The 21,282-nt window shown below is 40.4% G+C and overlaps 1 protein-coding gene across 1 annotated transcript in view; it reads right to left on the bottom strand.

Moving 5' to 3' along the window:
- Nucleotides 1-14,216, bottom strand: part of LOC135463543 (uncharacterized) — a 46,573-nt gene extending 32,357 nt beyond the window's left edge. Inside the window, exon 1 of the mRNA XM_064740802.1 lies at nt 13,288-14,216. Within this exon, the coding sequence (XP_064596872.1) occupies nt 13,288-13,489 (202 nt within the window). The 5' untranslated portion in view covers nt 13,490-14,216. The remainder of the gene's footprint in view (nt 1-13,287) is intronic.
- Between the last annotated feature and the right edge of the window lie 7,066 nt (nt 14,217-21,282).

Genomic DNA, 21,282 nt, shown 5'->3' on the forward strand with positions numbered 1-21,282 from the left:
TGACGAGCACTGCGTGCGATTTATGTCACCAATGCCTGACAGAATGAACAGAAACTTAACTTAAGTTACAAGCTGTTGATAAAACTGAATAATAAATAAAACCAGAAAGTAAACCAGTAAATAAATCGCTAAAAAATTGGTCAAAATTATGTGGTCAAGGGAAAAAAAGCTGGTCACTCAACCATTGACCATAATTGTTTCGGTCACTTATATCTGGCGACCAAAAAGCGCTGGTTACTTTTATGAGCAAGGTGTTTTCGTCAACACAATCACTAAACGTTCAGTCTGCCATGTACTCATATTCACATGTTTGCACATCTGGGCCCAGTTTGACAAAGCGATGCGCGACATTTTTTACCGTACATTTGTCGTACGATTTTCTGAACGTTACATTTACCATACCATTGTCCTGTACGCGCGATTAACGTACATGTACGGCTTCTTTTTGAAACTGGGCCCTGCACGCTGTTTTTATGTGTGCGAGTAGTGGGTGGTGGTGGATATGGGGGTGGGGGGTGGTTGATATAGGCATGCAGCCTTCTGCACACCACAGTGACTGCACTTTCATCTTTGATTTGTCCTGCATTTTCTCCAGACCATCGCTTGCAGTGCGCCATGATGAATGAGCAATGACGGCTATTTAACAACAGCCTGAACCAGGAAGGTTAATACCGAACTTGAGGATATATACAGGCATTTTCCTCATTAATGACCCATTGCCCGCTGTTTATTGAGCATTCCTTAAGGAGTTGCCTTCATACTTCATAGATATACAAGTAACAGGCTGCAGTACCTACAGTAAAACTAGTTGGCCAATGGTCACATGCAAGGGGTGAAATGCTTAAAAACAACACGCGCACGCCCCCCCCCCCCAAGCACAATGACTTAAGCAGAATTAGGTAAAAAAAAAGCCGATGCTATGCATACAATTGATTAGAAATTATTTGTCTAAAGTTGGTGCACATGCTGTGTCACATTTATTAACAGAAAAAAACATTTAAATAATGCATCCATACAAGGAACCTGGCCTTGAAGATATCTAACAAGGGAAGATATCCAATACGAATAATGTCAAAGAAACGTCTAATGGGGAAGGCTGTTTAATAAGGCAAATATTTACTGCGGAAAATAACTTGTCTGGAAAATATCTAATGGGAAAAAAATATCACGGGGAAAATATCTCATGGGGAAATGTCAAGGATTCTCTTCAATCAGCGGAATCCTCTGACCACACAACACTTATGTAAGGTTGCTTGAACACTAGATTGGAATGTTGCATTCCGTTTATTATCTTCTTTAATTAAAGGCTTGCCTTTTCTTGTCCTGTCGTTTATTTTACGGGCCAACAGAGTCACAGTTTCTATGTCTCCTCCTGACAATGTTCATACACCCAACTAGTTGCGCATGTAGGCCACTAACCCTGTAAACTGTCGCCTACTTATTACAACTCTGACTTTGACAGAGACTCAATTAATATCACACATTACCACGTCTGACGCCAGATGGACTGACTCTCCCATGATAAAACTCGTGATTAACTTCTTATAACCGAGATCAACATCGATTTCTACACACGTGGTTTTCAGATAATTAGTTCCACGCACAAAAATGACTTCCGCAAAAAAAAAAAAATATTTAGGGATTAATACTTAATTCATGTGTACGAGTGCCGAAAAGGTACGAGTGACCGTGGCCCCTGCTGGCTGTAGGCTGACCAGTACTGTTGGCACTGTGTTTGTTGGCAACGTGTATTTGGTCCATATTTATATACATATAGAGGGATGCCATGTAGACTGCTCCTAAATACGCAAATTGCCAAACTCTCAAACCGAACCGTTAGTTCTTGACTGAAAATATATTGCCGTGACTGATAAGTCAAGCCTTGGTGCACATCGAGTACAAGCCTTTTAACTGTATTGTAACACTAGACCGGAACTAGCTGCCAGCCCCGCGGACAATCAATTATCGCACTCTGATTGCTCAATTATACGCCATGCCAGTCAGCGTAAAATAGCTGTAATTTAGGCAGATTTTTACCGCCTATATGTGCATTCGCTTTCTGTTACAGTTTGGATGATGTTCGTGTAGCTAGCAGATAACATCAGTACATTACACCCCAGGCTAAGCCACCCGCATATCTAGATATTAGAACGTAGTGAAATTAGCGTAATTTCTTGATATTTCCAGGACGAACTAGGATACTTGATTTCGTGTCTTCTAAAGACAAAAAAGAAACTCTTGAGTAAAACTGAGTATAGGGGTGAAGTGATCTATCATTCTATTACCATATATTTATTAATGAGCTTAAAAAAGAAAAAGAAATTAATTATTTTAGCTATACGTGATGAAGTTTCACATATATAATAAACAATTCCCTACACATTTCGTGTAAGTGTACATTCACTTAATCGACAATTAAGTTTACCGCAGGAGGAAATAAAGCTGTTCCCTACAGTTACTATTCAAACATTGCGTGCTTTGGGCTAAACCATGAATAACAAGTCATACTTCCCCCTGTTTCAGGAAATGTCCACATCTGATTATATCAGGCTTGGAAACAACTTCCTTAACGGTCACCATTTCATAGGCATTACGGCGCACCGTTGTACATACATTTATTTGTATGAAATCTGATTTTCCCGTCATATCCAATTTGCTCCATCTTTGGCTATACACACGCAGAGTGTTATGTCGAAATGTTATGCAGGTAACCACAAAGACTGTAATGATCATAATGACTGACATCAACTTGGGCAGATAAATAATGTTGAGATGTGACATAATATCTATAATAATGTGTATTCCCTTGTGATAACGTGACATGATATTTATACCGATGTGTATTCCCTTGTGATAACGTGACGTGATATTTATACCAATGTGTATTCCCTTGTGATGACGTGACATGATATCTATACCGATGTGTATTCCCTTGTGATAACGTGACATGATATTTATACCGATGTGTATTCCCTTGTGTTGGCGTGACATGATATCAAACCGATGTGTATTCCCTTGTGCTGACGTGACATGATATTTATACCAATGTGTATTCCCTTGTGCTGACGTGACATGATATCTACACTGATATGTATTCCCTTGTGATGACGTGACATGATATCTATACTGATGTGTATTTCCTTGTTATGACGTGACATGATATTTATACCGATGTGTATTCCCTTGTGCTGACGTGACATGATATCTACACTGATATGTATTCCCTTGTGATGACGTGACATGATATCTATACTGATGTGTATTTCCTTGTTATGACGTGACATGATATTTATACTGATATGTATTCCTTTGTGATGACGTGACATGATTTCTATCCTGATGTGTATTTCCTTGTTATGACGTGACATGATATTTATACTGATATGTATTCCTTTGTGATGACGTGACATGATATTTATACTGATATGTATTCCTTTGTGATGACGTGACATGATATCTATCCTGATGTGTATTTCCTTGTTATGACGTGACATGTTATTTATACTGATATGTATTCCCTTGTGGTGACGAGACATGATATCTACACTGATATGTATTCCTTTGTGATGACGTGACATGATATCTATCCTGATGTGTATTTCCTTGTTATGACGTGACATGATATTTATACTGATATGTATTCCCTTGTGGTGACGTGACACGATATCTACACTGATATGTATTCCTTTGTGATGGCGTGACATGATATCTATCCTGATGTGTATTCCTTTGTGATGACGTGACATGAATCTACTGACACTTGATACCACCTCACGTATTTCAAGGCATATAGTGAAACAAAACATAAGAATAAATATATTTTAATATAAAACTTTTTTGACATTTTTAGTTTTAGCTTCAGGGGTACACTTGTAAGCGCTCAAATTAAATTTCATTTTGACAGCACACATTGTGGAATGGTATCTAATTATGAATAAATAATAACACTGGAAACCAATCCAAAAAAGGCTTAACTTCTAACATTGTAACATTATTTCTGTCATACATATTTCCTGATCTTTAAGCCAGCCGGGCACAAGGCTATATGAGCGTATATCTACAGTGTTGCCTTACTGGAAACGCCTTGCGGAAGACACCAGATCTGACACCGCAGTCTGTCATAGTATATACCGACATTTGGCCGCCTTGGAGATGCGATACCCCAGTTGATATACGCCAACAGAAAAGGGTGAAAGTGCGAAAACGAGCTGCCATTTTTCAAGCCTTTGTGAAACATGACCCCCATCTTCATTACAAACGCCTACAGTATGTAATACTGTAATAAAAATTGGTCTGCACCAAATGACATTTTTGATCTCTCAAAAGAGCTGACGACTACCGCGAAAGCTGTGAACAATTGGTTAAATTTAGCATCCTTGGAATTGTGAATCTAGTAAGTGCAAGTATATACACCGTCTTTGTGTTAGTTACTTTAATCGACCTCTAAAGGGCTTCAGTATAACCAAACAGCTCTATATTCGTTGTCGGTCCGATGATCTAGACAGAACAGGACTACCAAAAGTGACTAGAAGGGACACCGCCTCATTTCTCTTCGGCCATCTTAGATTAAATCAACTCTCTCGCGAAATCTCCCCTAGGGTAAAACTCCGAATTCGCTATAAACCCCCTATCAAAATGAGCAGTGCATGTAATTGAAGCGGATTTCTCTGTCGAATGGCGACTACGCAGCAACGTTAGTGGGTATAGCTGAGCTAATACTCGTCACGTGACCAACATGGCTTATAAATCTTCCTAGGATTCCACTGACCCTTCGGTGCCCATCTATACCATCTGACCATCTGACAAATCCAGGAAAGCGCACAGGAGATAATGGCAAGCAGCGACCGGAGGCAAGAGCTGTGAATCAATCAAACGCGTACATCTCTTCTCATAAAAGCTTGACACAAACGTTTGGGACGTAGCACTTTGATTTGACTATTTGTTTGTCTGTTTGGATCGATATTAATGTCAGCTTTCATCATTATTTATGTCGTATCAAGACGTTGTTTCCTTGTACATTTACATCTGATTAAGTTAAAAGCAGGTGCCCTACTGTGTGTCTTAAACTGACATAGCAAACTGGCATGCCTGTACCCAACGTTTATTTAACAAGTTATCGTCATCGTGACGTAGCAAACTGAGACGCATGTAACCAACGTTTATTTAACAAGTTATCGTCATCGTGACGTAGCAAACTGGGCCGCCTGTACCCAACGTTTAGTTAACAAGCCATCGCCATGGCAGATGTCGCCATCAATCAACTCATCGTCATTAGATTCAACGTTTGTTTTACTAATATCGGTTTAACAATCAAGCTTCATTAGAAGACATTTTATGGAAATAATTTCATAAATGGACGAGGTAGATTTTCCCTACAAATTGTGCAAATCGTATGTTATGAGGTTCGACATCGCTCAAAACAAAAACAAAGGGCTGACAATCCATTTATTTCACATATTGTTTTATCACAGTCACAAGAAATGAAAGTGAAAGTTTCACAAATGCCTCCAGATTTTTTTCATTGAATTAGAATCCGGGTTCAAATGGAGCTTACTCGAAGTAATTTAAAGAAATATATCGGAGACTTTTGGAAAAAATCGATCAGCACAAATTCAAGCGATTTTTTGCTAATATTTTACAATAGCGCAATTAGTTACCTTTTAAAAGATATTAACTTCCTTAACTTTATCAAGCGGGACACTATATAAAGATTTCAAATTTTAGAACCATTTTAACATTAGCAGTACAGGCTGATATTTACTAAAAGGCAAAAATATGATTTCATTAGAGAGTATGGAGTCTTTGCTAACAATCTCCGGTATAGCCATACAATAGCCTTTAATGTCTACTTTCAAATAATTAACATTCCATTCTAAAATAATGAATCAAAAATTGAGTATGGAGTTTTTGCTAACAATCTCCGGTATAGCCATACAATAGCCTTTAATGTCTACTTTCAAATACATGTAATTAACATTCCATTCTAAAATAATCACCCAAAAATCCGTTGATATGAATACAGACAGATTGCATCTGGTCAATAGTACGGAATAGTCCTGTTGCGTATCACTGAGTAATCCATTATAGGCCTATTAATTCATCAAATAAGCTTGCGTCAAATAGGACGTAAAATGTCACTTTTCTAAGAACAGATTTAACCAGAATAAAACGGTTAGAGCTGCTATGAAGGATAATAGTAGAGGCTAAATGTGGAATTTGAGGCTGTGATGAATATTATTAGGTCATGCGGATGGTGGCATGCTAAGCGTGTTAAGTGGCATTACTAAATATCAACGAGAATGTAACTTGACACGAACATGTACACGAAGACTGGCGGTAAAATGTCACCAGCAAAAATAAAACGTACAAACGCCAACAGGGCATGGAAAGTGTCTCTAACCAAACGGGTGCAATCATGCACTTAAATTTAGTCCAGACGTTTTTTTTCGTTTCTACAGCCTTCGCGTTTTTTTTCAGCTAAATATGATTAAATATATATGCCTGTATTAGCATAGTGTAATACAGTGTTTTGTTCATGTCATATAAACGGGAGTAACACTGTTCATAGTTTCGACCGTCTGGGTTCCTGGTAAAGAGTAGGCGGTAATAAATAACATGGATCTAAATGGGCGAAATAATGATTTTTGCCGATTCCTACAGTTTTAAGTACTACATGGCAATGGAACTATCATATTTGAAGTCTAGACACATTCTAATCATAGTTACAGAAAGAATGTTTTACCTTAAAGCTATATTTTTCATTTTGTAAAATCTTCTTCAATGACTATCTCACCTAGCTTAAATTCGACTTTGTTTTGACCTCCAGTATATTAGTCACGTGACCAAAGAGTGTGCTGGTGATTGGCTGAGAGAAAACTATGACAGCACCGCAGAACTATGAATATCTTATAGGTCATTAACTTGCACCTGATTACGGTAGATCCGGAAATGCCTTTGGCAAATGCGATTCGTCGTCATCATTATACTTGAATATTAACATTCCGAAATCGCATAACGGGGAATATAGCCTAGTCAGAAGAGAAGGGTCGCATGACCTACTTCCGGCAGCCATATTGGAGTACTGTGGCTATACCAGCCTATGTATAATTATGGTTGGCTGTTTTTCTGTGAGGGTGATGATGTCACGTGCAACCCCTCTATTATAAACTTTCGTCACTAAGCAGTTGGAATCAATCATGCAGTGATGTTATTTGTATTTTTCTCAGTTCTCGAATTTAAATTGTAACTCAGACCTAGTACAAGAAATTTGCTGAATTCCGTGTGTTGACCAATATTAATAATTCCCCTGAACAAATGATGTACCCAGATCCAGATGATGGCATGCGCAGATCCAGATGATGGCATTCGCACTACACTCCGATTAAGGCTTACTCGAGATTAATATGGAAGGTTTTGTGACGGTTAGGTTAGGTTAAGCTATAACAGACTTTCCGCTGGGCAACGGGTACGTAAGGCGAGATACGGGATTCAACGGCTTTAGTAATTATCACGGTCTTTGACAGAGATGCAGGGTAGTCCAGAAAATCCAGAAAATCAGAATGCTGTGACGACTTCAGTTAGTGTCACTGGTCAACAGATGGGTGGTGACTTTGACACCCATTAGTGAACAGGGCAACGGCGGCAACTGGGCGCCGGTGACATCAGACATGTGGTTTTGATATGAAGCCGACGCAGTTACAAATGAAGCTGGTATTACCAATGTCCTTATTACGGCGCTTTGCGAAAACTTTTAACCCATGATGCAAAACTTTGCACTGCTAAAAACTGTCGTAAATATACAGCTAAAAGTGATGGAAATTTTGAGACCAGTGAATCTGACTGGACAGTATACAGTCCCGGTCTTAAATTAATATACAGCAAGTATCAGAAAATATATATGCAAAATTGATGTTCAGTGCCATGTAAGCTCCAATAGTATGCTTGTTTAATCCGCAACCGTAGACACAAGGTCAAATTCACTGATCTAAAAATTCCCAGAACTACTCTAACTGTACATTTACAACACTTACGTGTATTGTAAGTGCTTCAATCCATCATCAAACCTCATGAGCGCACCTTCCATTCCCTCCTCTACGAATCTTCCGTTTTCACTTTTTCTACGCTGACAAATCCGATTTACGCTTGAAAACATTGAAGCTTACTAAGGCAATACACTCCTTTACTTGAGATGCAGTAATCCTGTACTTGCAGTAGAGCTAATCAAAGGATAGATCCACATTCTGGGTAGAAACCTATCAGCCTTAAGCCGTCTTGGGTTTAGTTATCAAGGCACGCAAAACACCACGGTAAATATTTTTCCCTCCGCACATGTTTTTACAGAGTACAGTACATAGAGTATGTAGAGTCACACCTAAAAAACTTGACTTTCTCCTATAATCGAAGGAATGGACTTAACCGACTCAACCTATTAACCAGCCGCGGGTGACTTGATGCAAACCATATGTGTGAAGCAGGCCACGGAGACATCCGAGCAAGGCGCAAGATTCCCGTGCAGTGCACGCATTTCCTTCCACAACCAAAAATATAAGCCATAGCTGAGGGACCCATGCTTCAACTGAAATCATTTGGTGGCGTGATATTTCAAGTACATGTTAACTGTAAAAAATGTTGTGAGTAGTTTTCCGGCGCATTACAAATTAATAACAATACACATTTTGTGAATGGACACTTTTCGTGTATCTCAAGAGGCGATTTAATATAGATTCATTTTAAGAGCAACGTTTGAATTCACAGTACAAATTAGTCCCTCGTGTATTATACTTCCTTAGTTAACTGAGCGAGTTACACATACAGCACTGGCTACCTTAATATTATCCCACTGTGTTTCACGGAGTGCCGACATGTTTTGATTAATTTATTTATTTGGTGTTTTTACGCCGTGTTCAAGAATATTTCACTTATACGACGGCGGCCAGCATTATGGTGGGAGGAAACCCACCGACACCTTTTGTGTAAAATCCGCTACATAGCTACTAGCAGTTCCAATGTACCAAAACCTTTGGCACTTTTGAGATGAGAATATAATCAGAAACCCTGGCGCAATAACACAAACTCATTTTGTTACGTACACGTAGATCGCTTTAATTATTGCGGGTAGAAACTGTTAATCGAGCCTGTGTCGAAAATTACCGCATGCCAAGTCCAGTGCAAAGCAGATTGTACGCTTGTAATTGTGTTCACTCCCAAATGAGCTCTAAGGTCAAAGTTCAAAGTCCGCAGAGGGAGTGTGCCAATGGCAGGCTTAGGCCTGTATCGTTTTGGGGTATCCAATTCCTGAGAGGAACGCCTTTTCAAACATGCCCCTGGATAAACTGGAGACCATCTCGCGAAGCCCGCATGCATACGCAGCCCATTCCCGATTTGTTTCCAGAACGACCATTAGAATTTGTACAAGCCTTCAGAAAGCAAAGTAGAAAATAAACTGCTCTCGATGGTGCAGAGGTGAATAACGGTTTTAAATGTGACGCTACCCTCGCCAGACGAGCAGCAGGCTGTTCTGTTTCTACAACCTAGAAACTGCAAGCATAGTAACAGGCACTGAGCAATACATCATGGTAACAGATACTGGGCAGTACATCATGGTAACAGGCACTGAGCAATACATCATGGTAACAGGCACTGAGAAATACATCATGGTAACAGGTACTGGGCAGTACATCATGATGACAGGCACTGGGCAATACATCATGGTAAAAAGTAGAAACTTTCATTGAGGATATCTAGTACTTATTGCTGTTTCTTTGTTGCAGGTATATTTTCTACCACGCCTTGTTGTTTTGCAAGGTCTTTTTTTACATAAAATTTGATTTATTTTTTTTTATTTATTTATTAGATTGGTGTTTTACGCCATATTTAAGAATGTTGACGGCGGTCAACATTATGGTGGGAAGAAATCGGCCAGAGCCTGGGGGAAACCCAAGACCATCCGCAGGTTGATGGAAGACCTTCCCACTTAACTACATTTAGTTAAATTTAAATAAACACACAACGAAAATTCATTCGCAAAGCTTTGCACCGCTCCTTAAAATACATGACGAACGTATTCATTCGTGAAACTGCACTCTTGATACTTACATATATTCGAGAATCGCTGCAACACCACTGCTCATAAAATACAACACATGCGGTGAATATTAACTATAACAATGGACTATAAAAAACATTCAGTGTCTATTGACGACAGAAATTTGACCTTAATTCAAACTGATTTTTCACTTTACTGAACACGGATAGTATGAGGGCATGCATTTACGACACAGGTTTTGGATTCGTTACGCACATGTTGTTCTATTTGTGTCGCAGATGAACATAAGACGATTAATTCTACGGTATACACCAACAATTTTCCCCTCTGCCTTTGGAAACGCACCAACGTCTGGGCTTGTCTGTGGGGGAAAAGCTCTTTGCTGATTACGTTTTACCTAACTGAGCTCACACCATGCTGCTAAAGCACATACATGTATTCAGTGTTACACTTTTCGAATGTTCGGGAGAAGTAAGAACAACATGTTGGCCGACGTAAAGAAAAAGTTAGGTGATCGTACTTTGCCACGGATAGGGTTAACCACATGTCCAGTTCTGCACTAACGTTGTGCCTTTGCTCTATGTCTCAGTTAGTATACCGTGCTGTCGACAATACACACCTAAATGCACCAGAATGTGTCTCGCGGGGCCTCAGTGACTATAACCGGTCGTAGTCGAGCGGGCCCACAACCGTTAAAGACTACTTGTTGTAATTCCACCAATATGGCGTGCACTGCATTACACGTGGCGATGTTGGTCAGTAACATAAAACTGATCGCTTTTTAGTATTCCATTAAACAGCAATCAAATAAATACTACGCCGCTAGCTTAGTGACTATTTACCATATAGCGACTTGAGACCAAGCAGTCTTCCCCACTAAATCTGTATGAACTTAACATTACTAAAAATGAAACTTTATAACTCGCTAAAGTGTCCTCCTTGAAAATGCCGTATTCAACTCAATGCCTTCCCTTTAATTTCAGTTATGATGCTAGAGGACATGTCCAATGATACAACTTCAAACATTATCAAACAAAACTCAGATTAAACCGTCAACAACTTGTGTTTGCTCAATGGGTCATGTGCTATAATAATTTGGCTTGAAATATACCGTATTTACGCCTATGCCCTAGCATACGAATAACACTAGACCCAGTTTTCAGAGCCAATGTTTGTACTATGGGATAGTAAATCTGAAACGTTAAACACACTCCCGAATGCAACGAAACACCCGTCCCCTTCTCCCTTACCATCCCACCCACTGTGTCCCATTTACTTTGACGAAGAGTCAGTATACAGTACACACAAGCGATGATGTAATGACCACATGCAGTTTACGTCGCACTAATGAAGAAACGCTTAGCCATTTGAGACTAGGTTCAACCCCTTGTTCTCACCGAGCTTGTATCATTTTGAGAAACGTGATTCTCATTTACATGAAATCCCCCCACCCACCCGCCACCTGCCAAACCTCCCTACCGCCATACCCCCAACCGTCCCACTCCACTCTTATGAACACACGTTGTTTTACGATTCGTCAGAGCATACATAAACTTGTCCTACACCCTATCATTAACCCTGGAATCGTTGTGATTAGCAACCCAAACCTTGGCATATTACATTTACGCATCTCTACTTACGAAGCGAACTTAGACCTAAGTCTAAATTTTAATCCTTAAATTTGGTATGTTCCTTTCCGTTATTTTAGCCGATATTTGTCGTACAATAACTTGACCAAAATTTACTCTGTGAGGCAATATTTTGACCTTGTTACATCAGAAATAACAATTTTAAAGCGGCTTTAGTAAGATCGCTTCGTGTTCCCGAGGCCATGTGAATAAGAACAGAAACACTCCTTCTTGAAACTTTAACGAGGGCATAGGTCTACAAAATCTACTGTAAGATGAACCATGGTCTTGCCACAATGTGTATGTGGATCCAGGAAACAAAGTTTTAAGAAACCTGAACGAGAGCATACGTGAATTATTCCTAATTGAACACAAAGTGTACCCGGTATGTGAAAACAGTTAGAAACTTGACCCACTGCTCGCCCGCGTTGATCGGTAGCACCGAGATTAACAGCTCAATGAGCAAGCCTTGATCAGTGAGGTTGTAATTAAGATCTGAATTCCGCTCCACTAATCCGGCTGCAGCTTCAAGTCAGCGGATTTATAAGGTACCTTCAAATGGCAGGTGTTTTTCACATTATGAACCTAATTGTCGTAGATTCACTTAAATACCGCAAGGCCCCAATGAAATAAATAAAATAAAAAAGAAAATGTGCATACACGTCTTTTTAACATTGTGCGTGTCAGCAACGCAGTATTTCAACGCAGTAACCCGGTATTTCAAACACGTGACCGAATGACTACTCTTGAAACTCAAATACACCTTTGTCACATTGTGCAGGGATGTATGGAGGTATACATTTTGTTTCAGCGAAAACTTTTTATTTTAACATAAACACATGTGCTGTGACATAAGAATTTGGGGGCCTCCGTGGCTTAGTTTGTTAGCGCGCTAGCGCAGCGTAATGACCCAGGACCCTCTCATCAATGCGGTCGCATTGTCCAGCTCATGCAGGCTTCCTCTCCGGCCGTATGAGGGAAGGTCTGGCAACAACCTGGGGATGGTCGTGGGTTTCTCCCAGGCTGTGTCCGGTTTCCTCCTACCATAACGCCGTCCTATAAGCGAAATATCCTTGAGTACGACGTAAAATACCAATCAAGTAAATAAATACATAAATAAATCATAAGCATTTGTGTTTGGACCTATGGGGAGACAAAGCCCAGCTGGACACACTCTTCCTAGTATAGTCCGGCTAACTGGGCTATAAGAGAAACACATTTCAGAAACGTGACAGAGTGAATAGGCTCTTTTAAAAAAAAGTACACGTAGGTGTTGTCACACTGCGTATTCCGTACAAACTCACGTAGTGAGGAAGCCTGATGGACGGATAACACGAACTTGTGCTGGGCCACCTGTCTGACACATATAAGACCCTCTTAAACTAAAATACACGTGTCACCAGGTGACTCGTGTATGGAGGAAAACGTGTAGGTCAGACAAAATTGGGAAGTTTTAAAGAATCAGCTGCAAGCATGCCATCTGTATTTATTGTGCCCCCCCACCCTCCGGCGTTTCAGGTGTTCAGACTCTTCAGTGAATATACATCAATCTATCGCGTGCAGCAACCGATTCCTTACAACTCCCCTAAAATGGTCTCGTGCATAGAAACTTACCAGGTTTGGTCTCCTCTAGCGCAAAGTCGTCCTCAAAGAACCAGACGCAGGAGCTGATGCCACATTTAGCCCAGAGACCTTCGTTATTAATGAGATTGATCATGTAATCTTCCATCCAGAATGGCGTGGAGAAACAAATGATGATGGCTAGGTTGGTAATCACCAGCCATATGATCCCCATCACTGCCAAACAAGACGCCATTTTGGACGATAAGGATTTTTGCAAAAACTTCACTGAGGCAGACGACACTTGGAAATCTCAGTGGAAAAGGAGGCCACACCGCACGCGCGGTCCAAAAACAGCCTTTTATGTGGTTCTGCAAAGCCGACGATAAATCCAGATCCCAATCTGCACGAGACTGGCAACAAGTCAGATAGACAGATTCGATCTTATACAGAACTTGTTGACAAACAGGTATATGCAGTAAAAGGGCGAATCGGCGTTTGCATTGGTTGTCAAGTCAAGAGCTGCCAAAGAATAAGGCCGCGGTAACAGTCTACGACTGAAAAACTCAAAACGCGGTTTAGCTGAGAATAGAGCGGACTTGGATCTCAGCAAAATGAAACAGCTGTAGAACCTCTATGCAGCATTCCACATCAGAGCGATTGTTGCGGTGTAGATTGTGCCACAGAGCTACCACGAGGGTACAACTTTAGTATTGATCCGGACAGATCTGACGAGTCGGCTGTATGCTGCGCGGGAAGTCAGGGATGCCGGCCACAAAAGATGATGCGATTCTTCCAAATCACCACGACGTAAATTTGTCACTGGCGGCAGCTACCTCGGCTTTGATGTCTCCGTTAGAAGGAAATGTACAGGGCAAAATATTCAGACAAGACAATGCACACGACTCTCTCAGCGCACAGCTTATCCCAGTATCTCTCCTGCCGACCGTCTTCCTATACGTAGCTGAATGTGCAGGACTGGCTGTATCTGCCCGCGTACAAGCTAATGCTGGCAGCTCTGGCGAGAGGCTAGATTTTAACACGCGCGGTCTACTTTTACAATCTGCACAGCGTGTAAACTGATATCTCTCTCTCTCAAACACATCATCGTCAAAGCTTCGGCTGCTTCGCTTTTTGGTACATGGCTACAGATGACAGGCCAGATGGTTTATCGATTAGACTCGCCTGGCATGCAGAAAGAAGAAAATTCCTCTGGTCGAATTTGAAACTTTGTTATATACCATACATTAAATGACCTTAGCTCACAAAAATAATCTTAATTTACCAGAAAATTTGTTGTCCGAGTGATGTTAGAACATTACTGTTATTATAACATAATACTTTGTTATATTCAACAGAATACCCTGTTAGTGTAACAGAATCTTTATGTTGAATTAAAAGAATATTTTTGCTGTATTTCAAAGAATAATATGCTGCAATAACTGTATACATTCTAGCATCACTCAAACAACAGACTGTTAAAGTTAACAGATTATTTTCTTTTGTATTTTTTTCCACAGTTTCCTTTGATACTCCATAAATAACCATAGCAAACTCCTGCTGAAAGCCGCCACCTAAGCTTTCGTATGGCGTGTGAAAGTAAACGAAATGTATTTTGGGTGGATCTGTTTGCTGTTTGTTGCTCATAGGACTAAAATTTACTCTGATTGTTACGCATACCTTAAGCTAGAGACGATTTCACAAAGGCAATGTTCGTCTTATTTCAAAGTCTGATACGTGATAGAGACGCTTATGCATTTCATATTTGATTTATAGGCATTTATTACAAATAACTGAACATATCACAAGTATGTGCCATTTCTTTAGAGAAACACATCAAAATTTTAACTCTTGCCCCGGTTACCACCCCCCCCCCCCCCCTCCAAATGTATATAGACTTGAAATTCTGTTTTATTAAATTGTCAAACTGAGACCTGTGTGAGGAACTGACCTAGGCTGTGAAAATCCTTTCAAACACCTGTATTTCTACAAGATAAAACAGGCATGTAATACAGCTGTAATTATCTTTGTCCAACGCCTGTTCGTTTTCCTGTTTGAAATGAAGCCCAATGCCTGTTGGACAGCAAATAGGTCGTCCTAACCTTTATTTTATATGCAAAAAACACCTGAGGTTTTGGCCAAATAAACATGCGTGTACTGTAATAGCCTACAGTATATGTTGGGAGTTCAATGGAAACCGATAGCTAAGGGTCAAGGTCAAACAGTTCAAGCTTTTGTTATACCTGCAACAAAACTTGATTCAGTAAAACAGTAATGAACTAAGGATCGATATGACAAACGAATCAAGTCTTTGTCGTTCATGTGTATACAGGCTATGTAATTTCGCACAAATAATAATACACACACACAAATAGTGTATAATTATTAATTCTTCCCCTTTTACTTTCTATTTAAAGTCGCCATTACCCACGCTACGGGCTACACAGACATTTACAATCGATGAACCACTAAGCAAGCCCCTCTGAAACAATGGGCACAGCGACATTCTAGTTCCTCATCGGTGCTGTAGCTGTGAGCAGTTTGACAGCGTCATCGTCAGCAGACTGTACATTCGATCGCCCACAAATGACGCCTGTGCATTCCTTCCAAAAAGAAAAAAAAACTTACATAAACGCCGTTCTCGTGAAATGAAACCACGTGCAAGCCGCGATTACAACAGATTTATTTATTTTACCAGTGCTACACCGATGTTTCTAGAACAAATGTGTTTAGGTCTGTAGATGTGACAGCCGGTGCTGTCTGCTTGTTGGGCGCCATAAATAAGATTTCTGTAAAGCTGTATGTGAGGCAAATGAAAACAACTGCTTACCATGAAATCGGTCAAGCTTGGCTTTAAATATTATTCAACACTTCATGCTGTGTTTAATTACCAAGGCCCATGACACGACATATAATGAAATATTTCAGTACAACTGACTTCATTTGTTAATTAGATTAGATTAGATTTTTGATTTATCTAATTTATCTGATTTATGTGATTCTTGTTTCACGCACGACTCAAGAATTTGTCACGCACACATGTATGTACAATACTGATCAGTTTGATGGGAGGAAGAAACCGGAGTAATTAATCGACCTCAGGGAAATTAGTATTGTTACCAAGCCCCCCAAGGCAGAGATACAAAGTCCCCGTCTTCCAAGGCAGGGTTTGAACCACCCCGTGCGTCCCATCGATTGACAAACAAGCGCTAGGGGGAAACGCACGGGCATCCACAGGTCACTGCATGGCAGGCCTTCTCATCACCTACGGCCGGAGAGGAAGTTAATATGATCTGGACAGCGATCGCACTGCTGACAAACTCCTGGGTCATTCCCCCTCGCCCCCTTCTTTCTACAGACATGTAGTATTGGTATTGTTGTAGCTCCAGACCAGGCTCAGAATTTTTCCCTAATAAAACGGTTTGGGGTTGAAGGGGAGGGAAATAATGACCGTCACCAGATACTTCTGATTTATAAAAGCCACTGTAGAACCTGCGAAACCTGGTTTCGAACCTGTGTACGTATCTTTCAACGGGCGGCTGCGACAGGTTCAACACTTCATACGAATGAGCTTTCCGTTGTGTCTCTTGGGTACAGAATATTTCATCCTTCTGAAATGCACTCATGTAAACAAAAATGATAAAGCTCCTGCCATATGGAGATCAAGGTGCAGTCACTCTTACAGTGAGAAAACATTTTCAATTATGACTGAATCGGTTGCTTCCCTTGAATTTCGTAAAGCACTTGTACACTGATTGCGTTTACACGGGTTAGGTTGTGACAAATTCACGTCTTTATTCTGCGTGATAATGCGAGATAAACGTCCTGTTTCCGCATTGTATTAACTGATGTCGCGAGATTTCATGAAAAGTTAATCTCGCGTTCTCTCTCCTTTCAGATTCCGGCTAGTTCATTGCATGCCGCATCTCTTCTGAGAATGATAACAGAAACCCGGATGTGTTGATGGGCTCCATGGTTTGCACTCAGTATTCGGTTGCCTCCGGCTATAAACTGGGCCGCCATCGTATAGAAATGGAAAATCCTTGGGTGCGATTCTAGGCTTCACATCAAATATAGATGGACGGAAACTCCTAAAAGTACCTGACGACACATCAACCGGAGTTCAACGACCATCAGAAACATTACAGCAGCAACAGCGGTGACGCACAGACTGCTTCTTTCTATGAGCGCGCAAAGTATACAATCAACCAATCAAAGACTATATAAATTAAACTACAGCTGGAGGAAGAAGCTGTTGGTATGCCTGTCCAAAAGAAGTTATTGTGACAGTCAAACGGTTTCTTTTCTAGACATCATTCTTACAGTATTTGGTATGACCCGACATGGATTTGATTCCAGGTCTCCCGAGGAGAGCGCTAAGATAGAGCCTAAAAGAAACGAGACAGGCCCCGGAAAGAACCAAGTAAGTCAAAGAAGTCGGCTATAGAACCCTAAGAAACCCTAGATCAACGAGAAAACCAAATAAACTTCAAAGGAAACCGGGTAGAACCCAGTGAATACTGGATAGAGCACAAAGACAATCCGATAGGACCCAGTGATAGAGCACAAAGGAAACTGGGTAGAACCCAGTGAACACGGGATAGAGCGCAAAGGAAACCGGGTAGAACCCAGTGAACACGGGATAGAGCGCAAAGGGGACAGGACAGAACCCAGTGAACACTGCATAGAGCACAAGGGAAACCGGGTAGGACACAGTGAACACTGGAGAGACCACAAAGGAAACCGGGTAAAACCCAGTGATCACAGAGCAATAGGGAAACCGGGTAGTACCAAGAGGAAAGTGAATAGAGCACAAAGAAAACCAGGCAGTACCCAATTCATTGGATATAGCACAAAGGACACCGGGTAGAACCCATGGGAAAGTGGATAGAGCACAAAGGAAACCACGGCAGCAAGCCAGTCAAACCTGACCTAACCTCCGTGTCACTGACAGTATTGACTTTGAACAGATGACCTCGTTTTGAGAACAATGGTGATATAAACACAGAATACTATACAATAATGCATGCATAGCATCCATTTATTGATGTTCGGCTTAAATAAACAAAATACATCCAACTTTCACAGGGTAAATTCAACATGCTACAGGCCAAAATTAACTCGATACATCCGTCTGCATCTACACGTGTACTCAAAGCAAGCTAAGGGAAAAGTGTCGAAAAAGAAAGTCTGTTTTTCGAAGAGTTGCAGTTTACTGTTTCTGGCATTTTCTTTATGGTAGGGGCCTATGTGGCTCGATCAGTTGGTTAGCGCACTAACGCGGCGTAATGACCCAGGAGTCTCTCACCAATGCGGTCGCTGTGAGTTTAAGTCCACCTCATGCTGGCTTCCCCTTCAGCTGTACGTGGGAAGGTCTGCAGCAACCTGTGGATGGTTGTGGGTTTCCCCTGGCTCTGTCCGGAATCACGAACATTGAGATATTGCACAAACAGTGGCAACTAGATGTTTTGAGATAGACGCACAGTATTTACCGAGCGACAATTGCGCTGTACTGTGTAGTCTTCAAGAACACATCACCGTGCGATTTGTCACTCAATGCAGTGCGACTGCTGTGCGGTAGCACACGGTACATAAACCTGATAAGCGCCTTGCAGCCACCCTTCTGCTTGCTGAAGGGTAGCAGTATCCATGCAGTGCACGCTGTGGTGTAAGTTTTGCTCTGACATATTAAATCTAATTTAAAGTATAAAAAACAAGTTTTCAGTCCTTTCATTAACCCGTTAGCGAAAGCAGTACATGATTTCCGCCGATTGACCGTAACTAATATATACAGGCTTTTGACAGGAGCAAGAAATAACACTTTGTTGACAAAAATGTGACAACAAACTGAACTTTTCAGATACCATGACAATCCACAGTACTAATATTAGTGTTATATGCACTAAAACATACCCGTTCCATCCAAATCAATCACACAGATAATTTATATGAAATATCACGATATACATACATATACAAATCATTTATCTTGACAAGTAATAAAAATGATGACAATGGACAAATACTGCGAGTTCAAAAGGGTAGTCAGATTTTGAACTTTATTCTGATATGTATTAAGGTGAGACTAGTATTAAAGTTTAAGTCATAAACAACATGCTGACCGCTGAAATCCATATATGTATGTGAGACGGATTCCATCCACAAGCTTGATTAACGCTGGGCATACGTATGTATAGATCGTTCTTGCCAGCACTCGGACCAACTGGGGTTTGTTGACGACTGGGAGGCTTCTCGGAACTGGAAGCAATTGGGGGCATCCTGTCTGACACCTGTCTTAGTCGATTTATACGCGAGATTGCGATCACTGGCAACCTCCGACTCATATTGATGACCCCGACACCCTTGATCGCAAGTCGACCTACGCCCAGCTTTAGACTTCAGTATTTACTTGTTTGGTGTTTAACGCCATACTCAAAAGTATCAAGTGTAATTTATGTTTTAATAAGAAGTAGTTAAATTACAAAAATGAAATAATACACAAAAGGGAAAATCTGAAGAAAATTTTTCTATTAATTCTGACTGACAATCTGTCATTTACCAAAAAAAGAATCACTCTGAATTCTTAGTTCATCTTTAGGGTAAAATTTTGCCGGTCGTATTGTTCATTTAGCCAGTTTTATTCTCCATTTGGTGAATAAAGAGAGCATTTCCTTTCAGACAATCAAGGCAAGGAAACAGTGGCATACGGACCAAACCAATCACGATGATGTTCATTTTTATACATTAAGACTTTTTCTTTGTGTACTTGTACACATGAATCTGAACACAGCTCAATACTATAACTGTATGGTTACTGTGCAATACATAGTTACCGTTACTATGTAACTGTGAACCACACGATAGTGTGTGGCAACCACATTGCACCATAAAATTACTGTGCAGCGATATCGCATTATTGTAGGAGCACACCCATGTACACCATAGCTCGCAACCAAATGATTCATTACACAGAAAGATAAAGCTAATACAGCGCAAATAACCCCTTTATAGTTATACAAATCTTTTATAATCACTAACGAAATAAGGAGACAACAATTAAAAAATGACACAAATAAATTTCTAAACATAGCTGCTATGCCGGGGTTCGAGCCGGTATTGCCGGCCTATGCGGTGTAAATTCCAGTAACCTGAATGGTGCCCATGCATAGATAGAAAACCAACTTAATTAGACAGCCTACATTTTTCGTAGCCTTAAGTACTCTGTACAGTATGCGTACGTAGCTGCGCCAAAAAGAGTAAATCGACTTTTGGGCAATATTTTAAGGCATGCAAGTCCCCCCTTTTTTTTTCAACATAGCTCAACGAGTTATAATATACATGTAGTACATACATAGCCTTTTTTCAAACAGCCATTTTCAGCTTTACAGCTGTAACGATTTTCTGTCACGTGACCTCCAAATATGGGGGGGATACATCACTTTCGGTAATCAGTGCATTTTCACAGATCAATAACTGATTTTTGCACCAATAATTTGCCCTCAAAAATCTCTGCATGCATCTGCATTTTTTAAATTTCAGCTTAATCGCAAAAAAGCTTCTCAGGAAAATTACAATTAAAGGCTCTCTATCAACCGTAATACGACGACAAGAGGAAGTTAATTGAATGGTGTTTATGCACTGATAGAAAGCGCATATTCTTCGTAACCATCAATGCACTGTCTGTACATTATATAATATGTGGGTATAAATGTGCCAAATGTAGTCTGTCGACCTGTGGCTTACATGTCCTCTGTTATTTTTCACACAGCTCAAGGATTTTCAGCATACATATAGCACATACATAGCCCTTATTACAAAGCGATTTTCACCTTTACAACATTAATAGTTTTCTGCACTTTTTCGCAATTTACGACAAAAATATACATCACAGGAGAAAAAAAAAAATTGGATTCGTGACCAGGGCGTTGAACTACGTCGAACTGAGCCACGGAGGCCTATTTACATACATGTATACCAATATTACATCTATACACGAACACCATAAATCGATATAGAAAACTGTAGTTCAAAAAGCATGATGCGCAGCGC

The sequence above is a fragment of the Liolophura sinensis genome, chromosome 3, assembly GCF_032854445.1.
Source record: "Liolophura sinensis isolate JHLJ2023 chromosome 3, CUHK_Ljap_v2, whole genome shotgun sequence".
Classification (NCBI taxonomy): Eukaryota; Metazoa; Mollusca; class Polyplacophora; order Chitonida; family Chitonidae; genus Liolophura; species Liolophura sinensis.